The 23,352-nt window shown below is 35.4% G+C and overlaps 2 protein-coding genes across 2 annotated transcripts in view; one reads left to right on the top strand and one right to left on the bottom strand.

Annotated features, from left to right (window-relative positions):
* LOC134649375 (angiotensin-converting enzyme) overlaps positions 1 to 23,352 on the top strand; it is a 265,129-nt gene that overhangs the window by 59,205 nt on the left and 182,572 nt on the right. The window lies entirely within an intron of this gene.
* LOC134649689 (keratinocyte proline-rich protein-like) lies at positions 10,314 to 14,251 on the bottom strand. Its single transcript, XM_063504516.1, has 2 exons — positions 14,024 to 14,251; positions 10,314 to 11,540 (listed from the first exon to the last, which is right to left on the bottom strand). Exons 1-2 carry the CDS (start codon positions 14,249 to 14,251, stop codon positions 10,314 to 10,316), a joined length of 1,455 nt encoding a protein of 484 aa, XP_063360586.1.

Genomic DNA, 23,352 nt, shown 5'->3' with positions numbered 1-23,352 from the left:
GCTCCCAAGACTTTAACGACCAGATAAAATGAAAGAGTTATAAGCGTTTTACATATTCTTGACGATAAGAGCTTTTTAGGAAAAACACTAAATGAGTTGATCATAATCAGTATAATCACACACTTATTTGAGCAATAAGAAAATATAGCGTACGTTCTTAGCTCAATTTTGCGTAATAATTGCTTACGCTCAATTTTGCGTAATTTCTGAAACCCTTATGCGCGTTAAAGGGTTTATACTATCCTTTTATTCGTGTAAATTATTTTTAAACTCTTGAGCTAAAAACGAAAATGTCTTAACTCCTTGTGTGCCTTTTTTGGTGCTATTATAATTACATTCGTTTGATATTGAGCTCGAACTAATAATTTATAAATATCAAGCATTAGAGATAGATACATATTAAAATTTGTCATTCTCACGGTCACGTTTTAAAATATTCCGACATTATGTAACGTTATAGTTTGGTTACTATGCTAACGTAAAATTATGTGTTACTGGGCCCCTATTCGACATGTGCAACTGTCAAATTTCGCGTCATTTGAAATTCAACTGTTGAAGTTCATTTGAAGTTCATCAAGTGCTGAAGTTCATTTGGTACAAACAATAATTTAACAAAAAACAACTCTGTTTTATTATTACTTTAAGGTTTATAATGGTTTGGTTTGGTTGTCACCTAACTGTGGATTGCTAATGTCAAATTTTGACAAGTAATGATTCCAAATGTAGACTTTTTTCTCTATGACCTTCGGCTCCATCTTGGAGTTTTTGACGTGCGAAAGGGTAATTTATAGCAAAGAGTAAAACTTTTTTTTTTCAGTACGTAAGTTTACATGAATTAATGACATCTTGTGAGCGATAGACTAACGAATGCGCTGTAGGCGATGCGGCGGCGAGTAGTGGAACTTACGTGACAATTTCCATCAATCAAAAAGGGACTACATTGCTGATGGTCGATAAAGGCTATTAATAATTGAATTTTAACAGCAAGAATGCCTTATTGACAAGCGATCTTTTTGTTGAACCCACACCTACACGTCAAATAATGCTTGCTCCACACATTCTCCTATAAACGCTCAAAATTGTAAAAAAATGAAACAATTTACTCATCACCTCTCTCAACTCAAGCTGCCCTATTTCTAAACCACGTTAATAAACCACAAGTTGTACCTTAACACATTTCGTGAACCACATATTCAGAAAAGTCCGTATTTTATTACTAAGTGGAACATGAATAGCTTGTATTACTTTTTTGGCATAAAAATAATCTAAATTAGTCAAAATATTTTGACTAAATATTGCGCTACTGCTACCTACTATATAGGTACCTACTACCTTAGTAACTTGGTAACTTTGTCAGTCACCAACTATTTTGATGCTACCTACAAAGAGCATCAAAATAGTTGGTGACTGACAGGTCAGGCTCCGGTCTTGGTAAGTAATATAGTCAAATACCTAAGGTAATGTTAGGTCATAAGACCTAACATTACTACCAAGACCTAAAAGTACCTATTGTTTAATATGTATCTACTCAGAGATGATTTTTAATTAAAGGAGATTAAATCATTTGTTGCCCGTGGTCCTACCGCGTAGTCCTACTGGTAGTACCACGGGTAATTTTTTTTTGTCCGTGGATCTACCGGTAGAACTGTAAAAAGAAAATCATAATTATGTATGGGAATTGGTCCTACTAATTGTATAGTACAGTCAATGTCAATATGGTGACATGTAGCTGGTTCTGCGGTCCCAGAGGCGTTACCGCGAACGATGTTTCCTGTCCTTTTCGCACTTATGATGTTTTTTGCAGTGCGAAAGGGACAGGAAATATCGTTAACCGTTCCCGGTAAGGCCTCTATGTGCTTACATAGCACGGCATTGCATTCGATAGCGGTTGCGGTAATATTTCCAAAGCGAGTAGTATAGAGATAGGTTATTTTTATTACTTTTTTAAATTTAATTTAATTTAAAATTTAAAATGCTATCACTTCTAGTGGAACCAAGGGCAACGCAATTTGGTCGTAGTCCTACTGATAGAACTACGGACATGAAAAAAAGCCCGTGGTACTACTAGTTGAACTACAGATCATTTTACTTGCCTATAGTCCTACTGATAGAACCACGGACAAAAAAAATTGCCCGTGGTACTACCAGTAGGACTACGCGGTAGGACCACGGGCAACAAATGGAATACATATATGTTATTCAACTACAAATAAAAAAATTTGATCTATTTCAGTTTACACATTTTTTTTCATTTAATTTTAATAAAACATTAAAGTTTTTAAGCATTCAACTTTATTTAATTTTCTTCACTTTATTATTTTCTGATATTTAGGTAGATATGGTGTTTCAGGTTGGTAACAGGAAATAAGAAAACCACACCTCTCCAAAAACTCTGCTGGTGATTCACATCTGTAAGTTTAAATATGAAACATGATAAAAACACTTAAATTAAAAACTTAATGTCTGGGAGACCGAGTTTTGCTCTGGAAACATATAATAACCCAAAAATGCGCGTTTTCCCAGAGATAAAACCTAGCTAGATCGATTTTGCGCCCCCATAAACCTCCATATAGCAAATTTCATCTAAATCCGTTTAGAGCCGTTCCCGAGATCCCCGAAATATATATATACATATAAATAAATAAATAAATATACAAGAATTGCTCGTTTAAAGGTATTAAAAACTTATAAATAAATTATTAGCCCTAAATCCTGGTAGTGAGTGTAGTGACCTACCAAGTGCGGTAGGGTGCCCTTCTGCAGGCTGGCCGCTTGCCCCGCTGGATAAGAATGCTGATCCGCATCCGCAAAAGCATACAGATATAAAGCGCTTTGACAGCTCCTCATAGAGGCAACGCGCGCTAGGCCGCACGCCATAAATCTAAGCTAAAGTCTTAAATTCGAGATCATGAACATGAAATATTGTTCGCTATAATATTAAAATCATAGGTATTAGACCTATGATTTTACTATTATAGCGAAAAGTTAGCAGGAGACGGCCGTGCCGTGGTCGTGATAGGTACAGCATGCGTGGACCAGACAAGCAAACCCTGAATTATGCCCCTACCTATTTTACTATACCTTTGTTCACCATTATGTTCACCTATGTATATTTACTCTTCTTTCCAAGATAATCATCTTTTTCAAAGTGTAACCCGTATAATCGGGCTGTATAATTGCCTCAATTTTTTTACACAAAGTTGTATGTAATCTTAATTCGATAATTAATGATGTTTTACATATTTATCATATACTATTTTGCAAAATTTCTTGGATATTACGTTGTTTATTTCGATTGACGTGTTTATTATTTTCGTTACTATGACAGCGTTTTTTTTTCTTTTTTGGCATTTACTACAGTAGCCAGTGTCATGTCGATATAAAAACACTTTAAAAATGAAAAGGTTGAGTCCTCAATACAGTGACATTATAACTCAAACAAGAACCATCCAAAGGGGGGTGGGGGAAATTTCGTTATCTGCCTCTCTATCACTCTTGCATATACGAGCGAAATTTAATGGTGGCAGATAACGAAATTGGTTTCGCGGCAGGCCCTCTTTAAACAAACCGCCTTGATTCATCAATGTTATATTTATTAGGAACAAACGTTGACTGCCGACTGTCCTATATATTATACTACTCTTTGCTGCCCACTTCTAGCGCTGGCGGTACACCGCGAAAATCAGTAAAATGCTGCAAATGGTGTTAAAGGTCTGAAAATCGGTACGATTGATCTTTAGGACAATTTGACCCGAAGCGCCAACAAATAAAAAAAAACGAGAGGAGTTATGACGTCATGTTTTTTTGTATGAAATAAAAAAAAATGTTTAGAAACCTATCGTGTATAGTATTAAACGAAAGGGCTTTCTGAGCCAATGCTAAAAATATATCACATAGTTACATTTCAGTCATTTTGTTTAAATTATAATAAAAATAGTTTTCAAAACATACCAAGTTTGGGCTTCTCCAGATACAATACCATAATTTTTTTTTGTAAAATATACCTCAAATTATCCCTAATATCCTCATATCTAACCCTAATAAAGCAATTTTGAAATTATTTACATTTAGGTTTTTTTTTTAATTTTTCAATTTTACAAAGTGTAATAATAGCCCTGCCGAATTACTCAATACGAGTAATAATGTCATTCGGGTAAAATAAGAGTATTGAAACTTGCTTTTTCTACTCCCGTACTTTTATTTGTAATTTAAAGGGTCGTGCACACACCTTTAAACCCCTAACTTATAGTTATCAACACAAGTCTTTAGTCTATTCCCCAAAAAAATATTTGTGCATACACGCAGTATCTTTTTGGCACTTTTACGATACTTCGTTTAATCACCACTTAAAAAATATTGTATGGAATACATTGTTTCCAATCTAATTTTAATTGTCATTTCTGACAGATGAGTAAACCATATACATGTTTTGGTTAATGGTACGATTATTTTCATCTTTATAGGGCTGTATCTCCTAAACCGTGCGTCGTAGCACAAAAATAATCAAATTTTCGTTCCCCTTTGAAACTCCTAAGTAATATTTAGAAAACACAAAAAACAAAAAATAAAGATTTTTTTATAGGGTTGTATCTTCTAAACCGTGCGTCGTAGCGCAAAAATATTAAAATGTTCATTCCTCTGTAAGAAACCCTAATTAATATTAAAAAAAAAAACACAAAAAAGAGATTAAAAAACACAAAAAAAAACTTTATAATGCTGTATCTCCTAAACCGTGCGTCGTAGCGCAAAAATAATCAAATTTTCGTTCCCTTTAAGAATCCCACGCACTGAACAACCTATCACATTAGGACATGAAACAATCATCATCATCCATTTTTATTATTATTTCATTGCATTTCAAAGTAAGTGCTTGGTCGTAGAAAAAGTATTGTATGCAACGTTGTTTAACTGAGTCAAAAAATACTAGTGGCGTCTTTATTAACAATTTTCGGTTGTTGTTTGTTGTTATTGTTACTCACGCCACTCGCCTTTTTTGACCTCTCTTAAACAACAGTTGCATAAAATACTATTACATGTTCCTTTGGTAATATCTAAGCTTTAAGTAAGAAAAAGTTCTGATGAGTGGGGGGTGGAGAACTCGGGAAAGGGGGGACGTTAAAGGTGAGTTTTTTCGGTTAATTCTTTCTTAATTATTACATAGACAATTTTTACTACGACTTATAGATTCCGAGATATAAGCGACTTTCTGAAAAAAAAACCGTTATATATTAATTTTATGCTTTCTTTTTAAATATTTAATTGAGAGATTCATAGATCACACTATGTAAAATTGAAAAATAAAAAAAAACCTAAATGTATATAATTTCAAAATTGCTTTATTAGGGTTAGATATGAGGATATTAGGTATAAGATTAGAGGTATATTTTACAAAAAAAAAATTTACCGTATTGTATCTGGAGAAACCCAAACTTAATTGGTATGTTTTGAAAATTATTTATATTATAATTAAAAAAAAATACTGAAATGTAATGATGTGATATATGTTTGGAATCGGCTCAGAAAGCCCTTTCGTTTAATACCAAACACGATAGGTTTTTAAACAATATTTTTTTATTCCTTACAAAAAAAGATGACGTCATAACTCCTCTCGTTTTTTTTGTTATTTGTTGGTGCTTCGGGTCAAATTGTTTCAAATGTTCTACAGATCAATCGTACCGATTTTCATACCTTTAACATCATTTGCAGCATTTTACTGAATTTCTCGGTGTACCGCCAGCGCTATATAGGTATACTTGGTCAACCAGATCTTGACAGTAGAAAAAGGCGGCAATTTTGAAAAATGTAGGCGCGAAGGGATATCGTCCCATGGAAGATTTGAATTTCGTGCCTTTTTTTACTGACAAGATTTGGTTGACCAGCTATATACATATTATACTACTCTTTGCCTACGCCTTTGTTTTAAACTTTTTTTTAACAAGTTTTCACAGACAATTAATAATTTGACATAGACACATCAAGGCGGTTTGTTTACAAAGGGGCCTATCGGGAAGTGCGAAAATCGAAACTCAGCTATTTGCCTCTTTATCGCTCGAATATGCAAGAGTGATAGAGAGGTTAGATAACAAAATTTCTAATTTCTGACTGTATTTTTCTTTAAATATTTTCAAATATAATTAAGTTGCGTTGTTTTATCACAAAGTTAAAAAGACTTAAAAGACCACTGTCTGTATCATTACCATCAGATCAGCTCGATGGTAACCATAAAAATATTGTATTGTCACCCATATTACATATTATGTACTTATGTAAATTTTCAGCTTCATTGAACACCCGAGAAGTGGGTCAAATCTAGACACGCGGTAGCGTGTCCAGCCAAGTTCAAAGAAAAAGGAACTGGCGACGCAGCAACCGTGTGTAATATTACACGAGCCATTTCGAGCTACTTTTGACCCCTTCACAACTTGAAACCTACTTAACCTACACACATGAAATTTGGCACATGTATTCAAGTCCCTTAGCTTGTTCAAAATACACTATTTCATAAACATAGCTCAAACAGTTATTGATAAATTAACCTTTAAAAACCGGCATTTTTGTGACTGACTGACATATAGATCAAAAATCTAACCCACTTCCAGGTGACCTAGAAACTTGAAATTTGGCATCAAGGTAGACTATTAGGTGTATATAGAAGGAAAAATTTGAAAATTGGAAATGATTGATATTTTGATGGAAAAAAAAATAATTAATACATACTTATAGACCAAAAACCTAACCCACTTCTAGATCACTTAGAAACTTGATATTTGGCATCAAAGTAGACTATTAGGTGCATATAGAAGGAAAAATGTGAAAACTGGAAATTATTGATATTTTGATGGAAAAAAAATAATTAATACTTATAGACCAAAAACCTAACCCACTTCTAGATGACTTAGAAACTTGATATTTGGCATCAAGGTAGACTATTAGGTGCATATAGAGGGAAAAATCTGAAAACTGGAAATTATTGATATATCGATGGAAAAAAATAATACTTATAGACCAAAAACCTAACCCACTTCTAGATTACTTAGAAACTTGATATTTGGAATGAAAGTCGTATACAAGGCGTAAGGGGGGGTAAGGCGTATACAAAAGAAAAAAATGTGAAACTGAAACTTTTTGACAATTAACCGCGCGTTAGCGAGGGTCTCCTTTTCAGCTTAGGCAAACTGCTTTCATGATGAATACTATAGTAATTTCTGTACAAAAAGTAATGATATCCCAACAAAAACATAAATGTGAAATGAGAGCCAAGTTCAATATTGAGAATATGTGTCGTCGTTAACTCGCCGACAAAAGAATTGAGATCTATATGGGTGCCAAGTTCTGTGCTGTGTAGAAAATCCTGAAATTATAAAGGATTTGTCTTGGCTAGTTTTTACGTATAGGCATATAGGTAATATATATTTTTCTGTTAGTTTTTCAAAAACTTGGTTTGTTGTTAAAAACTAGCCAAGACAAATCCTTTATAATTTCAGGATTTTCTACACAGCACAGAACTTGGCACCCATATAGATCTCAATTCTTTTGTCGGCGAGTCAACAACGACACGTATTCTTAATATTGAACTTGGCTCTCATTTCACATTTATGTTTTTGTTGGGATTTAATTTGCATGATTTGATTGGAACCACATTGGAACTAAGAACGGGACAGATGAAACTAAGTAAAAGCTTGAAAAAATGTGGCTTTATCAATTTCTATTGCAACTTCAGATGAAAACGGGGTCTCTATTGTTTCCCAAATAGTTTTAAGCCATAATGTATTGTTTGCTCGAATTTTCGTTAGTCATAATTCATTTGGTTCAGAAACGCGTCACTTTTCAGGATTGCCATAAAACAAATCTAACCTAACCTAACCTATCTATAGGATAACCTAACTAAAATCTTGAAATGTTAACGGTTTCAGTTTTATGAGTAATGATAATATGACAAACAATACATTATGACTTAAAACTTTATGGGAAACAACGGGACCCCATGAAAACGTCCTTATTGAAGCATAAGGACCCTTAATTTATGGAAAGCCACATATAACAACCAATTCGAGGCTACTAGGCGGCAAAATACGACTCAATACGAGTAGGTAGGTCAAATATACGAGAGTAAGGATTTATATTTGGCCAAATATTCTTGTGACAAAGTTATTCTTCCTCGCGTTATCTCGATTTTGCCACGGATCATGAGAACCTATTGTTCGCTTGACAATTAATCCCAAGGATTGGCGTAGGCACTAGTTTTTCCGAAAGCAACTGCCATCTGACCTTCCAACCCAGAGGGTAAACTAGGCCTTATTGGGATCTGTTAGGCTGTTAAAGTTTAAAGTTACCTACTCGTAAGTCTCGTAACACAACATATAAGTTTCACATAACAAAATTACTTACATATATATATATATATATATATTATGTACCTAAACATATTACTTTTCTAAAAAAAGGACTGAAATCTAGTGCTGCGAAGAAACGGTATTTTTGTTCGGCTTTTTTGTTGCTATTTTGGCATATGGATACATGGTAGAAGAAGTAAGTATGGAATCCTCCTCCGTTTTGCGTGGTCCGACGCACCTGGCCGGGTTTTCGCGATTTTCCGTCAATGTCTGTCAATACCTTATTTCTTACGAACACCTAAAATAATAAGTTTAAAATTAATCTCAATGTCTCCAGTTTGCTGTTCATTCAAACTGACAAAATCCAAATTTCTGAGGCAATATACGACCGCTGTCTTATATAAGCCATTAAAATTCATCATGAATAACCCCACGTTGCGTTGTTATAAATTTAATTAAATAAATAATTATTGTATTTAATTTATAACAACTAATTAGGCATAGCGTCCAATTTAGAATATGACACAGGCACTAGTTCTTACGAATTTTACCTTAATTTATTGATCAAAGGACCTGAGGTAAAAGTGAGAAGAGGTTAATAAGCAGATGCACCAGCTAGTCGCCGACGCTCCGCTTCCCCCGGGATTAGCCCTTAAGCCTGCACCTAACAGACTGGCTCATAGGGGGCTATGAGCTTGCTGTTGCGTCAATTTTCATTTTTAGAAAAATAACTAGTCTACTAACTACTAACAACACAATAAATGCTTATTTTGCCGCATTCTTCACTATCTCTCCCTATTTCACTGCCATCTAACCCAGAGGACAAAAATATAGCTTATTGTGGCTACTGACTACTCCGTCTTCCTCATGACTCATGATATTTTACTTCACCATAAAGTAATTGGTGTAATATCAAATGATATTTTTCACACAAGTTACAAGAAGTTCATTGCTAAGAGCCGGGGTTAGGACCCACGACGATTGGTTTAAAATTTAAACTTTATATATAATTTGTTACCTAGTAATTATACTAAATCTGTTTTCTTTTTGACATTTAGTGGTATATGTATTGCTGTATGTTTATTGTCAAGTTTTTTTTTAATTCTGGACAATTGTCATATATTCGTTTTCATGATAGATCTACACCAACGCAACTGCATGTCATGTTCTTGCGGTTTATTTTTATAACGCCAAGATCGAAATTTGACTGTTAACTCCATCTTGCGTCGAGTAGGGGAATCAAAAAACTATAGAAAATAGAAATGCAGTTTACTCTATGCCATAGAATCCCCTTTTAAATGTCATAAATCCAAACATGGCGGCCATACCAATAGACAACCAAGTCTAGCGATGAAATGATTTGTTTACATGAGATTCACTGACAGGTGACACACTTTACCTATTCGACAACCCATGATTGTTCAGATTCAAATGAACTTCAACATGCGACGTCAAAAGTGGCATGTCGAATAAGGCCCCTGGAACGAACTGCCAAAAGTCATTCACTCGTCTAAATTTACTAGCACAGTAGTTGTTAGAGATCATATCAGTTCACATCGCTATAATTTTCCATATAATCATCTATTACCTCTCTTTACTCAACTACCGAAGAAAGGGTTATGTTTTCACTAAATAATTATGGAAATAACTGTGTTACCTACTCAGACTATAGTACTTTTCAAATAACTTGGTTACGGTGACAGTTGTCATCTCTAGACAATTTATAACCTATAGACGCAAAATCTCACGAAATTGTTTTGAGTAGACAGCCGTCACCGTTCCCATGCTATTTCAAAAATACTATAATTGACAAATAATTATTATGGAGTATTAGGAAATGAAACATCAAATAAAAAAAATATATCACGTTTTTAATACTCTCTGTACTATTTACACAAACCAGTCGCAAAAACTAAACAATACTTAAGCTGACTATACACAAGTTAACATTTACAAGCTAAACAACAAAGAGATCAGTCCTTAATGGTGTCCACCCTCGTAGCCTCCGAAGTCATGGTGCTCATAACCATGTCCCTGACCCTCCCCATAACCACCTCCTAGGGATTCGTGACCTGTGCTTTCGTGACCGTGGTGACCTCCTAGAGATTCGTGACCGTGGCTTTCAAGACCCTGGCTCTCATAACCGTGGCTCTCGAGACCAGAACTCTCACCACCATGGTGTTCATGATGAGACTCATGGTGTTCCTGGATGACGGGAACTCCGATCTTCACTTGGTGCGGGACATGCTTCTCCACGTAGTGGGGAACGTGCTTCTCAATATGGACTGGCACTGGATGCTCCACTAAAGTGTGGACGGGGATAGGCACTTTCTTCTCTACCGGGTAAGGGACGAGCTTCTCCACTGGGTAAGGCGCGGGGTAGGGCACTTTAATGGTGTAGGGCACAGGCTTCTCAACGTGAACTGGGACTGGCCTGTCAACGTGCACCTTCACGGGGTAAGGCACCTTTTTCTCCACTGGGTAAGGCACTTTCTTTTCAACTGTGTACGGCACTGGCTTCTCAACATGGACGGGCACTGGGCGGTCAACATGGACCTTTACGGGGTAGTGGACAATCTTCTCAACTGGGTAGGGCACGTTCACCTTAACGGGAACCTTCACTGGGTATTTCACTTCCTTCTCTACCGGGTACGGCTGGGGTACGTGCACCTTAACTGGTACTGGAATGTGTTTCTCAACCGGGTAGGGGACCTTTTCGTAAACCTTGACAGCTACAGGCCTTTCAACGTGCACCTTCACAGGGTAAGGCACTTCCTTCTCAACTGGGTAAGGTTTCTTGATGTACTCAGGCACTTTGACGAGTTCTTTAACTGGGTAGTGTACAGTTTTGACGACTGGGTAAGGTTGGGGTACGTGTACTTTGACCGGGTAGTGGACGATTTTCTCGATGGGGTAGGGGATGTGTTTCTCCACGGGGTAGGGCACTGGGACTTTCTTCACTGTGGTGATAGTTTTGTGGACCTCGTGGTGTTCATGGCCATGGCTTTGTTCTCCCTGGCCTCCTCCGTACCCGTGGGACTCCTGGCCCCCGAAGTCGTGCCAGCCGAAGTCGGACAGGCTTCGCTTGTCCTGTTTCTTCTCGGTCAGCTCAGCCTTCTTCTCCGCCTTCTCCTCTGCCGTGGCTAGGCTGATGGCCACGGCCAAGATTAGGGTGGATTTCTGGAACAGAAAACGGAATAGTATGTACTTACGATATAATGTTCAGGTGAAAAAAAGTTCACTTTTGCGGTAAATATGGTCACCCTACAGTTATACATTTTTACTTAATTAACCCTTCGTATGCCTTTATAAAAAAATAGCTATTGTGAATTAATAACTTTGAAATTGTTAATTACAGTCCAAATTGTCGGGGACGTACATATACGGGACAAGGCATATGAAAGGTTAATGCTTTTTTAAATAAAACGTTTTAATAATTATATTTGTAATTAATAATACATTGATTATTAAATCGTAAACAGTTAAATATTCAAGTGTTTAAAATTAAGAAAATTGAAATTGCTGTCCTCTAAAATATTCTTAATCGTTCCGATTCAGTATTGTGTTTAAAATAAAGAAAATATTCACAAAAAATATTGTTATTTAATCTTATTAAACGACACTTTTGATTATTTATTTTTTACACGGGCAATCACTTCTAAATGCAATTAAAATTTTAAATTATTTTCGCACATTTTTTTAACCAAATTCAAAATTTTCAATTTTCAAACTCAAAAACACTCAATTTCACGTCACATCACTTCACTTTTTAAGTCATCTACTAACCAATATTCTCATATTCGCTTTGCCTGTTGTACAGCGAATCCGACGGTGGAATGTGCCAAGCGTGCGACGCCAACCCGTTATATAGTGGGTGCAACCTCTAATCTCAGTGTGACTTTCGCCGTATGAGTATTTCGTGCGTGGATTTTTTTTTTCGATATTGCTAGGGCGGTTTTCGGTATACTGGTTTGATTAAGAAATTAGTCTAATTTGGAGCGGTGATGAAAATGTTGATGAGTTTTAACGATTGTTTAAATCAATAAGATTAAATTAATAAGATTCTATACCTCTCGCGTCGAATGGTGGTCTTATTACAGTCCCTTCAAGGCTCTTTTGGTTGGGCTTTATAAATACACACACGTATATATATATATATATATATATATATATATATATATATATATATATATATATATATATATATATATATATATATATATAAATAGAAGAAATATGTTTTTACCGTATTTTTAGTTTAATTGTTACATTTATTAATTCCATAAAATGCCTACAAACATTTTACGTGACAATTACTCCATAAAGGCTTCTTTTAAATATGTAGATTTTTTATTACAAGTTAAATAATATATATAAGCTTGTAATTATATGGGCGTCCCATATTCCCACGATAATTCTTTTGCATCGTAAGATGCAGGTCAGTATAGATGCATGGTAGGTCAATGACTTTCGTGATGATGACTAATGGGCGGATGCGGATGACGGATACAATATACCTACTTACGTCTTATTTAAACCACGTTTACGTTTACGTATATCGTTTGACATGATTTTGACGTATATTGCATCCGTCAATCCGCCGCCCATTAATGATGACGTAAAACTAGAAGCGTTCTTCGATGACGAATATATTACGACCTGGCTCGAACTTTAATATACGTCAAATATTAGGTCTAGATATGACATGGATCGGATATGTCAGTGTCACAAGTGACGTTTCTTCAATCAAAAACGTCCATGTCAGCGGTACATTTAATCCCGAGTAATGGCTACTTTTCTCTATACATAAAAACTATGCATAAGGGCTATACTTCCGTCCACGAGCGTATATTTCTTTGATTTTCAATCGTAGGAAAAAAAAAAACATTTGCTTTGCATTGCTGAAACTTACGTAAAGCAATCGCTTGGTTTGACGATGAATTTTATCAATTTTGTTCGTTGTTCGAGAAAAACGCTAATGGACGGAATAGGCCCTATGACGGAATTAGCCACATTGACCTTATAGGTCAGGGGTCACCAAATGGCGGACCGCGGTCCGGATCCGGACCCCCGACCTATATTATATTTTACTTATTTAACAAACAAGTAGAACCGGACCGCGATGGTCATTTTATTTTAAAAAACCGGACCCCTGAAGAAACTAATGGTGACTCCTGTTAGAGGTATTAAGTTGCAGACATATTGCACCTAGTTAAATATAACACTTTACATCTGGTTTTTGATGGAACCCCTTTATATCCTCCAATAATCGTACCGAATTCCTAAATAATTAGCCGGAGATTAAATCACATATGTAATCGCATTACGCTAGAATTGCAGTAATATGATGCAGTAATAACTTAATGGCTGGGCTGACGATCAGTTGCATTGCGGCTGCGCTGCGGTTAGACTCACCAAGGAAGTTTGTTTTGACATTCATATAATAAATTTTTCTAACTGCGGACTGAAGTTACATATATACATACATACATACATCACTGGCTCAGTGACCCAAAAAGGATCTTGGCCTCTGACACAAGAGAGCGCCACTCTGCCCTATTTTGCGCCACTTCACGCCAGTTGGGTATTCCGAGGGCGGACAGGTCTTTTTGGGCTTCGTCACTCCAGCGGTATCAGGGACGCCCAGACGGACGTTTTCCGCCCGGGTGCCCCACATACGCTCTTCTCACAGCACGATCCACCCCCATCCTCTCCAGGTGACCAAGCCAGCGGAGTCGTGTGGCTTTGATCTCGCCAATTATATTGGGCATCGCAACCAGTTTCTCTAGCTCCCTATTCTTCCATGTTCCAACTTCATCTCTGATAGGCCCCAGAATCTTTCGCCAGATTTTCCTCTCCGCCACTAAGAGTTTACTCTCTTCTTTCTGAGTCAGCGTCCAAGCTTCACACCCATACATCAAAATTAGTCTAATTACAGTCTAGACTAGAGACTACTAGACTAGACTGCGAACTAGAGTTAGACCAAGATAAGTCTGCAACGATTTCGATAGCACACGCAGTGCAATTGTTATTATTAACGTCAAACTTCTATGAAATTATGAAGTATAAATAACACTTGCACTGCGTGTGCTATCAAAATCGTTGCAGACTTGTCTTGGTCTAACTCTATTGTAATTACATATTAGTGCGAGAGAGATAGAAAGTAAATTAACTTAGACATTAGCGTATTATGTCAGATTTGATACTGTCATCAGTGACTCATGGTACGGGCTAAGTTGTCTAACCCAGTCGTAAAATTGCTGTACTATCGCCGACACTGTTAACTGACACTTCGTAAACCTTATTACAAACAGCATAAGGTCCACCGATGGACAGTTAAGAGTGTTGCTGTTTGTAATATACCTAATACATAACTATCATATAGCTTAGTTCGCATAACTATCATTGGCTGCCGGTGTATAAATATAAATCTTTGCTTTAATTACGAGCAAGGAAGTGTATTTTGACATTCTGAATTATATGAATGTTACACGATACTTACTGATCAGTAAGCAACTCAGAGGCCAATTCAAACTTATACCTGACATCAAAATGATATCAAACTAATGCGAAATGCTAATGATAACTAACTGATATCATTTCGCCATCGTTTTGATGTCAGATGCAAGTTCGAATTGGCCTATCAATAGTTTAAATTCCTCCCGCTCTTCGTATTGCCTAAATATTTTATTTTATTTGTCATGCAAATATAAAACAAAACTCACTCAGGGCCCGATTCGGATTTTGAACTAGATATCTATTAGATATTTATTAGACATCACCAAGATATTTCAGTGTCAAACAAGTGTCAAATGTGACGTTTTTGTTTGAAGAAACGTCACTTTTGACACTTATTTGACACTGACATATCTTGGTGATGTCTAATACATCCCATCAAAAACATTACATGTAAAAAGGTGCCAGTATCGCACCGCTTTTACTACAAAAAAGTTTTGAGATATAATGTGAAACCAAGTCGGTTATTTTAATCAGTGCCAGGGAGTGTTAAAACCGTATCAATAAGATATCTTTAATTTGTAATACGTATAATGACAATTTTTTTATAATTTTTTATTTTTTAAGTGTTATTATGTTTTTCATTAATAAATACGTCAAAGTAATATGTTAATAACTATTATTTTAACTTAATCACAAACCCTATGTTTAGGCAAATACACATCATCTATACACAAACAAACAATACAGTAGCTATTTACCTGTTTGCTAACCGCCTCGTGGAGTGGTCATGGCGAGTTTTTTTTCTTTTTACTGTATTTTTTTCTTTGACTTAATATGTACTACGTATTTCTTATCAAAACGATATCACTCATGAATTTATATAAATTTATACAGATTCTTATACTTATAAAAAAACACACAACATTATGTCGTAACACATAGTTGTATTCGTAGTACACGAAAGTATTGTTTTACAGGTTTCTTGACCCAATACTTTAAATTGAAGGCCATCGAAAGGAAACAATTGCAAAAGTATATCTTATACATATATCCGAAATATACATCTGTCTCTTTCAGTTTACATATGAGAAAAAAGAATGAAGCACGTGTGGTCTGCGAGTGAAAGATATTTCGGTCAATTAATGAAGACCTTGAGTGCAATTTAAGAAAGTTTTGTAACTTGGTAGACCAGGTATGAAATAGCGTTGAATGGGATGAGTTAATGGGTATTAATACAAAAATACACATGTGTGTGTATATTTACACATGCACACCTCAAGTGCTTTTGAGTGGACCAACTATTTATTGTTCTTATTCTCTCTGATTGAGCCAAAGAGCAATAGTACTAACAAAAAAAAAACTATGATGAATAAATAAATTAAATTATTTCATAAAAAATCCTAAATGTTGAATTAGTAAACGCCCACGGAACAAGTTATTGTGGAATTATGATTTGTAATATATATATAAGTTATTTACTAAAGGCGAATTTAGGATACGTTTTTTGGCAACCCTTATTTCCAATGGAAATTGATAACTGGGCTGACCACAGCACTGTATATGTCAACTTTTTACTTAGTCTATCAATCATTCCTAATTTCATGCAGCTATTTACAGAAAGGTATAAGTTAGATATTATGTGAAACAATTATAGACAGGTGGAAATCGGCCTGCTTCGAGAAAAGTCGTCGACATCTCTTCTAAATACCTAAAACTGGTATGGATGTGTTCCTCGTGATCTCTAGAATACGAAATAACCGGTTTTAGTTTATGGAGTGGGGGACGGGTCGAAAAAAAGGGGGGCAAAGATGGCGGCCGACCATTATTGATATTTGTTCACATCTTGAGTCCTATGGGACCGATCGGTTCGTGTGAGGTGTCGTTTGAAAGAGTATTAAACGTGCTATTATTGTTTCATAATAACCGTAGTCATAACTGTAGTCGTTTACAAAATATTTTAAAATATTTGATTTTATACCGTGCATGGATGGCATAAGTACTGATTAAATATGCGCCTAACTCAATAAATTACAACAATACCGCAATTATTTTATTACAAAATATACGAGACATTTCATTATCTTACCAAAAACATAAGTTTTATTGGCGTATGATATTATATAACCAATTAATAACGAATTTTGTTCAGCATGGGTCACTACGCACCGTCACGTAAATGGCGGGCGACCGACGTAAACTTTTCATTATTTCTCGGGTTCTATTTTATTGATCAATTGCTTATAGGTACCATTTGAAAGGTTATTAAACGTACAATAAATGGTTTCTAATAGCCGTAGTCATAACTTTAGTAATTTACAAAATATTTTAAAATATTTGATTTTTTTACCGTGCATGGATGGCATAAGTACTGATAAAATATGCGTCTAACTCAATAAATTATAACTTTACTCCAATAATATTCTTACAAAATGTACGTGAAATTTCATTAGCTTTCCAAAAATATAAGTTTTATTGGTGTATGATATTATATAACCAAGTAATTACGAATTTTGTTCAACATGGGTCACTAAGCGCCGTCACGTAAATGGCAGGCGATCGGCGTCAACTTTTCATTATTTCTCGGGTTTTATTTTATTGATCAGTTCGTGATAGATACCATTTGAAAGAATATTAAACGTACTATAATTGGTTTTCAATAACTGTAGTCATAACTTTAGTCATTTTCAAAATAATTGAAAACATGATTTTTTACCGTGCATGCACATAAGTACTGCTAAAACATGGTTCTAACTTAATAAATTATAACTTTATCGCAATTAATGTATTTACAAAATATACGAGACATTTCATTATCTTTCCAAAAACATAAGATTTATTGGTGTAAGATATTATATAACCAAGTAATAATGAATTTTGTTCAGCATGGGTCACTGCGCACCGTCATATAAATCCCAACAAACAATTAGGCGACACTTAGCACCTATTTTCTTACCTAAAGACAACCTGGCTCTAGAATAGCTACATCTATAGTCTTAGTTTACAGTTTACAGGCTCTGGTGAGATAAAAGTGTTTAAAAGGTTCATCTAAAGATTTAAGATCTACAGTAGCTGTTTTGGGCGCTATATTGCATGTTAAGCTGCTAGTATTATAGTTTATAGCTCAAAGTGAATTGAACAACCTTAAGGTTCTAAACGTGTGATAAAGCCTTCTACATATAGCTTTTTATATCGCAATCGCTACTTAACTCTCTTGTATGACTTACAGTCGAACAGAGAAGTTATGAGTCGCTATTATAGATCTAAGATCATGTAGTTACAGACGAGCGTTATTTAAATACCGTAGTACATCTTATAACTGTCAATAGAGTCATACTTACAAGCTAAAACTACAATGCCAAACGCCAATGAATCAATAGGTAAGCAAAAACTATAAATGAGACCGTAAAATAAAATAGTAAATAAATATAATATAGATAGTTTACTCAATATTGACATTATCTTACTATTACTATACTTAAAACCGGACTTCACGGATAGTTATTATGTGGACATACGCTGCTACTCAAATAGTAGTCACTTATTTTGCATCCTGGAGCATGCGGCGACAAATATCTCTTTAACGCCACAAGCCTCAGATCATCATTTATATCGATATTTTATCATTTTGGATACCTACATTATAAAATGTACTGTCAAACAATAATAGAATGCTGCTGGTCTACCAGGCGCTCGCCGCGCCGTGTGTTTGCTTGCTTGGCGAAATTGGTCCTGGCATACCTACATATATGTTTATAGTTGTACGGTAACTAAACAATATTTTTGGAAAGTTAATAAATAGTTTGCTGATTTTACTCTAAAAATTTCACGCTATATTTACTACATTATCTCTTTCTCAAATTATTTCAGTCACTAAGCAAACCTCTAAGGTAAAAATTAAACATTTTCTTTAATATTTTTAAAATGGTTATTTTGGGCCTCAGATTTCAAACAATCGAGTATTCACAGAAAATTTAATATGCTTGCAAATGGTATCCACCATGTATCAGAAAAATAGAACCTGAAATATAATGAAAACTCAACGATGGCCGGGCTCCATTTACGTGACGGTGCACAGTACCCATGCTGAACAAAACTCATGATTACTTAGTTATACAACATTATTAAAGCAATAAAACTTATATTTTTGGATAGCTCATAAAATTTCCCGTATATTTTGAAAATATTTATTGCGGTAATGTTATAATCTATTGAGTTAGAAGCATGTTTTAGCAGTACTTATGTCCATGCACGGTAAAAATCATATATTTTTAATTATTTTGTAAATGACTACAGTTATGACTACGATTATTAGAAACCAATTATTGTACATTTAACATTCTTTCTAATGGTATCCATCACCAATTGATCAGTAAAATAGAACCCGAGAAACAATGAACAGTTGAGGTCGGTCGCCCGCCATTTACGTGACGGTGCGTAGTGACCCATGCTGAACAAAATTCATCATTACATGGTTATATAATACCATACACCAATAAACCTTATATTTTTAGAAAGCTAATGAAATTTCTCGTATATTTTGTAATAACATTAATTGCGGTAAAGTTATAATTTATTGAGTTAGACGCATGTTTTGTCAGTACTTATGCCATCCATGCACGGTAAAAAATCATATATTTTAAAATATTTTCTAAACGACTACAGTTATGACTACAGTTATTATGAAGCAATAATAGCACGTTTAATACTCTTTCAAACGACACCTGAAACGAACCGATCGGTCCCATAGGACTCGAGATGTGAACAAATATCAATGCTGGTCGGCCGCCCACATTCCCCCCCTTTTTATCGACACGTCCCCCTCTCCATAAACTAAAACCGGTCAATTCGTATTCTAGAGACCACGAGGAACACATCCATACCAGTTTTAGGTATTTAGAAGAGATGTCTACGAAAATCGTGAAGGAGACGACTTGTGTTTAATTTAACTCCAGACTATTAGTACGTCTGCATAATATGACAATAACGTCGAGAAATGTTACACAAATTAGCTATCAATGTAATATATAGCATCTGGCGTGTGGTGATGTGTGTGTGTGTGTGTGTGTGTGTGTGTGTGTGTGTGTGTGTGTGTGTGTGTGTGTGTGTGTGTGTGTGTGTGTGTGTGTGTGTGTGTGTGTGTGTGTAAACGTGAGGTACAGAAGTCGAATTAATATTATATGTTACTAGGTATATGTATTTACTATGTACCTATTTACTTAGTTACCTCGTGTTAGGTAATTTTACGGCTTGTGATTTAATATATTTCCTATCATGTGTATAACTATAATTAACTGATAGGTACTTAATCGTAAAGTATATTAATATTTCGATGTTGGTACGCATAAACTGCGTAATATATTAAATTTCATTTCTTATATATGTATTATGTAGGTAGTCTTATGAATCTTATGATAGATAATGATCTATGCTGCAATAGTCAGTGATATGCCGATAAAGTGCAGATTTTCCATATATAAAAGTCTTGTAAACTTGTCACATATTTATCTATAGTTTTTATCTGTAGTGAAAATTACTGAAAATTTTTGACAATTCATTATAAATATCTGGGTGACCGAGCTTCGCTCGGAAAACATATAATAAATCGGAAATGCGCGTTTTCCCAGAGATAAGACCTAGCTAGATCGATTTTTCGCCCCCGAAAACCCCTATATACCAAATTTCATCGAAATCGTTAGAGCCGTTTCCGAGATTTCCGAGATATATATATATATAAATAAATAAATAAATAAATAAATAAACAAGAATTGCTCGTTTAAAGGTATTAGATTTGTTCGTAACATTGTAACCTTCTACACCGGAATATAGGTACTATGATTGTTATTAAGTAGGTAATTAAAGTTAATATAACTAAAAAGTTAATATAACTAAAAAGTTTTTAATTGAGATTAATAATTGAGATAGGTAGGTACATGAGAATTTCATTTTTAGTTTGATAAATTATAGGTTTGAACGATATTATATACACCAATTATTAGCTCTCTCTTTACTTAAATAAACTTAATTTGTGTTACGTATATACGACCAATTACCAATTACGCCAAACTTGCTATATTTACGTTTAAAACGGAACTTCTACACAAATTCGTTGTTTTCGGTAATATATTCCAATTGACATAAAAATTTTCAATGTTATTTACTTAAAACCTAGAGCCCGATTCAGACTTCAAAAATTGTTCTGATTTTTAACTGGTTTTGATATGACATTGAAGATCGTCTTGATTATTGGTGCGTATCTCACGCACGACTTTTACTACACTTCGCATGTAGTCAGGTGTAAAAATATGGGTGCATACAACTTAGAGATATGGGTCATATTTTTGAGCATGACGTATTTTTACACTAAACACGTAGACTGTACACATTCAAGGTCATATCAAAACAAAATCAAAACCGTAACAAGTTTTTCTAAATCAGCGGCGGTAGCATGGTAGGATTTTTATCGCCTGTCACTTTCGCACTTACATACTTGTTAGAACGTGACAGGCATGGTGACAGGCGATTAAAATGTGACCATGCTACAACCGCAGGTATACTTAAATAATGTAATATAAAGTTTCAACAAACACATACGATAAGACAAAAAAAAAACACAGATACTCGGAGAACCGCAATCGCAAGTGCAACACTGAATGTCAATGTTACAAAACAAATGAACACATACGTAGGTAGCGTAAGTAGATGTTAGATAATGAACGTGTCTGCTGGCTGTAATCGTAATTCATTAAATCTCTTTTTATTATTATATGTCTATTAAGTAAGCGTATTGTTTATTACTAAGGGATTTTTATAGAAATCATTTTCAGATCTTTGACTTCTTATTTTATTCACATATTTAGAAAAAGATACCAGACTAAAATACACAATTAAAAAAAAAGGAAAGAAAGATGTTATACAGGTTGGCTAAATTTTCGCGATTTCGGGGTTGGTCTAGTAAAAGTTGCTCAGTATGATCCCAAAACCTCCCTGGCAGCGGGGACGCAGTTATTTTTTGCCACCGTGTATTTGTGCGACTGTCTCATGGCAGTTTTAGGGTCCCAGTATTATCGCCAACAATGGAATAATGTCTGTAATAGAAATAAGTAGTTATTCTAGTACGTTGCCTTCTTAGCATTCACATTACGAGTACAATGTGTTAGTATTAACGTATTTAACAGGTAATTTGGCAGCACATCACGTCCTATTTTCGGTAAAAGCAGATCAGGCAATATTGGCGAATGCATAATCACTTGTTTTTGTACTTTATACAATTACATAACATGCTGCAACATTTAAGTAGAGTTTATTGAGTAAAGAACTTTATATCATCATCATCATATTATCAACCCTTTATTGCCCACTGCTGAGCATAGGCCTCTCTTCTAGTACGCCACTTGTCCCGGTCCTGAGCTAATCTCATCCAGAAGTGACCCGCAATCTTACGGATGTCGTCCACCCAACGAGCCAACGGACGCCAGGCGCTTCTTTCATCCGTTTTCTTTCTGACTTTATATGCTTATGGAAAAGCGACTGGTAATGATTTGATACGATATATCATACAAAGTACAAAAAGTTCCGTAAAAATCCGGCAGAACCGATCCGGTTGGGGTATGCGCCGGGCTTCATTCAACCCTCGACCTCCGGATTCATGATCACACGCCCTTACCACTATGCTACCAGCGTTTTAACACAATCCTCAGAGCTTTAGAGATCATTAAACTTTATTTCCCCGTTTTCTAGAGCACTTGGCTAAGAATTGCACTACTAATACTGCTCGGAAGCCGTGTCTCAACTAGCAGATGCAAGATTTCATAAAATTAATGATCTCACATTAGCGATTTGCCCAAGCGCCGATAAAATAGAGGCCTAATGGTGGGATGAGGTGCCAGTGCGAGCGATAGGCGATTTTATAGCTCTATCACTTTAGCTTAAGCAAAATTGGTAAAAAAGTTAATTATTATTAGGAGCCTGTAATGTCCCACTTTGAGCTGGGCTGCCACTCTGGGGCGATCTTGGCCCACAGCTCACTCGGCATTCGGCAGACTCATCCTTGACCAGCCCAGTCCCACTTCAGCTTGGCCGCTTTCCGAGCTACGTCGACTACTTTTGTTCTGGAGCGCAGCGTGGTGTTCCGGATACGTTCCGGGTGTGGTAATGTCACACCTAATATGCTTCGCTCCATAGCTCGCGGTCAAACCCCTAGTTGTGAGGTGATTTTCTATTACCTAGAAGGTAGCTCGGATTGAAACGAGTTTTGTTTTTTTTGGTCATAACTTCTTAATAACCATTTGACGACCCTGCCTGTGAAGCCAATAATCCAGGGTTTGAATCCCGGTAAGGGCATTGATTTGTGTAATGAACACAAACATTTGTTCCTGAGTCATGGGTGTTTTCTATGTACCTATATAAGTATGTATATCGTCGCCTAGCACCCATAGTACAAGCTTTGCTTATTTTGGGGCTAGGTTGATCTGTGTAAGATGTCCCCTAATAAATATAAATATATATTTATTTATCTCAGCTTTTCGCCAAGAACGCGCTAACCTAACCATTTTATCTGACA

The sequence above is a fragment of the Cydia amplana genome, chromosome 7 (assembly GCF_948474715.1).
Source record: "Cydia amplana chromosome 7, ilCydAmpl1.1, whole genome shotgun sequence".
NCBI classification, from domain to species: domain Eukaryota; kingdom Metazoa; phylum Arthropoda; class Insecta; order Lepidoptera; family Tortricidae; genus Cydia; species Cydia amplana.
Note: the sequence above shows the minus strand (reverse complement) of the source record. Positions and strands in the feature narration are given on the sequence as shown.

Bases quoted from the DNA above. Each gene is read 5' to 3' on its own strand.
- LOC134649689 (XM_063504516.1), bottom strand. From the start codon at position 14,251: ATGTATGGGTGTGAAGCTTGGACGCTGACTCAGAAAGAAGAGAGTAAA. The intron at 11,541-14,023 runs GTGAGAAGAGCG...TTATATCGTAAG, and splicing joins GGATGGGGGTGGATCGTGCT to TACATACTATTCCGTTTTCT.